General features: G+C 42.5%; 1 protein-coding gene across 1 annotated transcript in view; it reads right to left on the reverse strand.

Annotated features, from left to right (window-relative positions):
• Window positions 1-1,497: 1,497 nt before the first annotated feature.
• The window catches only part of LOC137872325 (anterior gradient protein 2 homolog), a 5,277-nt gene continuing 1,774 nt past the window's right edge, over window positions 1,498-5,000 (reverse strand). Inside the window, exons 5-8 of the mRNA XM_068710518.1 lie at window positions 4,356-4,432; window positions 3,935-3,998; window positions 3,059-3,142; window positions 1,498-1,645 (exon numbers count right to left, since the gene is read on the reverse strand). Of these exons, the coding sequence (XP_068566619.1) occupies window positions 1,596-1,645; window positions 3,059-3,142; window positions 3,935-3,998; window positions 4,356-4,432 (275 nt within the window). The 3' untranslated portion in view covers window positions 1,498-1,595. The remainder of the gene's footprint in view (window positions 1,646-3,058; window positions 3,143-3,934; window positions 3,999-4,355; window positions 4,433-5,000) is intronic.

Genomic DNA, 5,000 nt, shown 5'->3' on the forward strand with positions numbered 1-5,000 from the left:
CATGAAATCAATGTTGTCTGCATGGAATACAGAAATATGGTTTCACAGTACGTTTGTGTACGCTGTATTACATTTTATTTAGGAAGGTTGTCTACGTAGTTTCTAGTAAACAACCATTTTTGTCTGTTTTATTTCAACTATCAGCCAATGATTAGTATTGTTTGTCATTAACGGTAGACGTGCTTCACATACCTAAAGCACAATGTGACAGTTTGTTGGAGGCATGAAGTGCTGGAAATGATTTTGGATCAGAATCTCTTTCAGCACCGCGATGAGCCACACGGGGAATTGTCAGGCCAGGATGTAGGAGCGTCTGTTATGAAACCAGGAGCGTGAGCCTATCAAACCGAGTTCTTGAGAAAAACATCGGGGGGAAATAGTTAGAACATCTCAAGAGCTTCTGATGAATCATCTGGGGTCCAAATGAAAGACAGAAAACTGAAAAACATCGGGGAAAAAAGCAGGCACACAAGGAAAAAGGGGGAAAATGCAACGGAAGTGTGAATAATTGAATCATTCCTCAGTGATCGGCTCCTTCAGTAGATGTTAAGGAAACTAATATTCAGGAATGAAAGTTACTGACCCATTTTAAATGCTCTCTGTTTTCTGCTGTTCTTGTTTTTCTGGGTTAAAAGGATGCATCTCATTAGTTATAATAAGGGTTGAGTTTGCAGAACAGTCACTGCTGCTGATGTATGTCTGCACCACTCGGTGTACTTTCTCAAAAGGTGGAGTAACAATTAGAAACAGCTCATTAATCCTAGCGATGACGGCACAAAGCGACATCTGGGCTATTCGTGGCGTTGCAGCGCGGTCCCGTTCTGTCGGCCTGAGCCTTTAGAATGGTGTTCTGCAGGAGAAACACATGCAGCCACATGCACGTCTGTGGAGAACTATAGAGATCAATAAGCACGACAGCAGCGGAGTCACAGACGCCCACCTGGTAGGAGATGTTTGACGAACACACAAGCTGTATGTAATAACATACAGTAGTCTATAACCTGTGCTAGTGCTCTCATTAAAAACTGCATACAAGTCATACAATCAAACCTAAAGTATAATCTAATTAGCGTTGACAATAGTACAAATATGATTTGAGTGAAAGAGGTCATAGGACCGTGTACGTCTGTATTATACTGCCACCTAGTGGTGGAAACACACCACCGTGTGGGAGATGTTCTACTCAGTAGACATTATTTCAGTGTTCACTTTGAAATGTAATATTCAGTTCAACAAGCACAGTTCACAGCATCTCCTGCTGGAAGTCCACAGAGTTCTTCTGAAAACCTTCAGCTTCAGTAAATACAGTGTAGTTCATCTCCTCTATGTTTTAAAAAGGTGGAAATAAAAATGGCCAGCTGACAAAAGAGCAGGAGAGGATGACTCATCCTTTAAATGAGTACAATACTACCATGCTTGAGTTATTAGGTCATCCTGCATGCAGCACCAGGATGCTCTCGGCACAGTTACTGTGGAGTAACACAACGGACACGTTACTTTCTCCTCTTATTTTGGTTTTATTAAGCGGTCAGCCTCTGAACTGAGCTGGTGTCCCAGCAGGATCGGGATGGAGAGAAGTCCGATCTGGGATCGTGTCAGAGTTCAGACTTCAACGTTTGTTTGGCTTTCTTCATGTTTTTGGCCACTGTTGAAAGAGAACAGACACATTAGAATATGAAGCATACGTCTTCTCTTTGCTCATTGCAAAAATGCCCCATCAAAATAAAACACATTTTAGACATGAGCCTTCCTGTGCTTGAAGGTACAACTAGCCACAGCAATGTTAATCTGTGGGTCCACCACGTTTGTCCAAATGCTTCATGTGATGTGGTTCCTCTATTGATGGTCCCCAGAGGATGCATCTTATTGACGTTGATGGGTTTATCTCTAGCACCACCAGCAGGTCAACGTTCTCACTTTTAGAGTCAGATATCTTCTGCTCCATGGATTGAGACTGAATCTGGATCAGATAGTCATGGTCCCCAGAGGGTGAATCTCAATTATTTTAAAAGGTTACGGTTGAACGTATGAACTTGTGATGAACTTGCGACAAAACACAAATATTTGACGTGAGATGTTTTTGTCTTGAAACTTCAGAGCTTAGAATAAGAATCAAAGCATTCTGGAGGATCTGAAACAAACATCTGAATTGAACCGCAAAGAAGATGGAACGAAGACAAAAAAGACAAAGAAGACAAAGAAGACGTGTACTTGAATTAAGTTGAACAGCGCTATGAAGACAATCACACTTACTGTTTGTTGTATGAATGTGTGTTTTCTGTTATTAGGGCCTGAGCATGAAAGTGGCCCAACCAGGAAATCAGCCATTTTAAATTCTGTTATGTTTTATGCTAACTTTTTCAAACTCACCCTAGAGGGTTTATTCGACTAATGTGATGCTGAATTGTTAATAGACGACTGGTTGTATTTTTTGCAATGACACAGGAAGCTGATGTAACCGGATTAATTGGTCCAAAGTTTCACGTGCTAAGAGTCCAGGTCTGAAGGCATCTGCACCCACACTGAGTCGTAGCCATAGCACCACCTCAGGTGACAAAGGTCACCTGATGAACATGAAGTGTTCGTGGTGTGGTCTGCCCCAGATGTGCAGAAACATATGAGTGTGTGTGCACCACAGTGGACACCTGCTGGAGGCGCTAGAGCCCGTCCATCGCTGCTTACAGCTTTCATTCAAAGTCATTGTTCAAAGCGCTCCTCTGTGTTGACTTCATCTCTTCTTTTACATCCTGGTAAAATCACATGAATGCACCATGTCAGTTAGTTTTGGAGTGATTTTGTCCCTTGTATTCATTAATGACCATCATTCCTATAAAAGTGCCCTGCTTCATGTTTCTACAAATGAAACTTTATTCTGCACATCGGACTCGGATGTGTTGACGATTACACAACATCTCTAAAGGCAGTTACAGCAGGGAAGCTTCCAACTCGCTGTCAGAATATAGAGGTAGGAAGATGAGGAAGACGAGGGTTAAAACAGTCTGTCTTCACGCTGTTGACAGGTGACCCCCCCCCCATCAGACAGAGGACAGCCACTCACAGAGCATCATGTCAGCCGGCTCGTAGGTGTAGAGATGGCTCTGGAACTTTCCTACAATATCAGTGCGCACAGATTTGGATGGATCTGCAGAAAGACACACACACACACACACACACACACACACACACACACACACACACACACACACACACACACACACACACACGGCTGAGGATCAACATGATCTGAGGATTGCAATAACTGTCGGGCTGCTCGCTTTGGTAATACAGAGTGTTTCTGTAACTGTTAAGAGCAACTAGCAGTGAAATATGAAATGAGTGAAGAGCGCTGACGGATCAATGAAGTGAGACTTGTGAGAGAGAAGCAAACAGATGGCAGCTGTCACTCTCAGCCAGCAGCCATGTGGCGACATCTCAGCCCAATAAGTGTTATTTTGGACTCCAGTCCTAGTTCACCCAACTCTTCTCACACACTGTTAAGAATACACTACTGCTGAGTCTGTTAGCCTGCATTCCTTCCCTTCTCACCCGTTCTATATATACTGATGTGCCTGAATCCTTATTCTGCTAAAAAGACTTACAATCTTAAAAGGATGCAAAAATCTGTCCTGAGTATTTTCAAATGTATTCTTGTTTAGCTCAGACGATGGGAGAGTGCTCCATTAAATAAATAATAATAATCTAATAATAAATGAGATCAAATATTGCTTGAATCACTTCTAAACCACGATAACTGTGGGAGGAGTGGGAATCACCACGGAGCCATTTGAGCCACGCTTTGATCTTATTGTGGTTTTAATGTATATGATAAAAGATCAATACTTGGCATCCGTGTACAATTTTGCCACTCAAAACATTGCATTACTATGTTGTGTTGATTAATCCTCCAGCCCTAATGAATGGTGTGAGTATTTACCAACAAAGAGGATTCTGGGAACATAGCGGCCGTCGGGGGCGATGTTTTCATCCGTGGTCTCCAGCTGTAAAAAGCATAATTAGTCAATTTCTAGTGCTGAAATGTGGACATACAGTATTTATCTATCTAGTTACTTCTAGATGCTGTTCATCTTTGCACATAAATATCAATTATGCCTGATGTTGTTACAGTGTTCACCGTGAGATATTTGACTTAAGTAGTGCTTACAATAATGCAAACAAAATAATATGCTTCAACCAAAAGAAGGGACCAAAGTAATGGATGAAACATCGCCTGGTTGTTCTGGGCTACAGGAAGGCGTCCTCACATCACCTCTTTGTATCACTCACTCACTATTGTACATGTGTACACGGCTTGACGCTGACGAAAACATTTCCTCATGTGTGCCCAATGAACTCACCAAAAGATTGACCATGACGAAATCCTTCTCCGCCATTTTCTGGATGGACTTATCAGCAGCGAAGGCCTTCTTCAGCGCTGTTGGATTTGTGATGAGAAAACAGAACTTTAAAGTCGTCACGATAGCAACACTTTATGGACTACATCATTAATATGGTTGCAACAACCCACCGAACAGGAACACGTGTAGGAATTGTAAATGTGTTCAACCAGTTTCAGTTAACACAGATCGTGTTCATGAACAAGCTAGGATAATAAGCTTAGGAACAAGTTTTAGGGCGGGACCTACTGAGTACGCACGTCTAGTTTCCTTGCCAGAGATTACACAACGTACCAGGCTGTGCCCAACTTATTGAAACCGTCCTCGAGTATTTGAGTCGTGAACCAAACTATGCATGAGGAACGTTGGTATGTCCCGGCATTCAAAGACAGGCTGTAAAATATTCTGCTTTATTCCTCAAAACTGAAGAAAGTGAAACGTAAAGCCAGACTTCACCCTGTAGGTGGCCTTCACTGTTTATGAGTTCAGACATGCAGTGGAGACTTCCATTGAGCGTACTTCCTGAACCCCAGCTGTGTGATTGATGGGCATGACCTGCTTGGTTGGCTAGGTATTATTGAGGAATGCACCCATTGTGTTCCCCAG

This window comes from Cebidichthys violaceus, unplaced genomic scaffold (genome assembly GCF_023349555.1).
Source record: "Cebidichthys violaceus isolate CVI_PGR_0920_01 unplaced genomic scaffold, fCebVio1.0.p SCAF_159, whole genome shotgun sequence".
NCBI lineage: Eukaryota > Metazoa > Chordata > Actinopteri > Perciformes > Stichaeidae > Cebidichthys > Cebidichthys violaceus.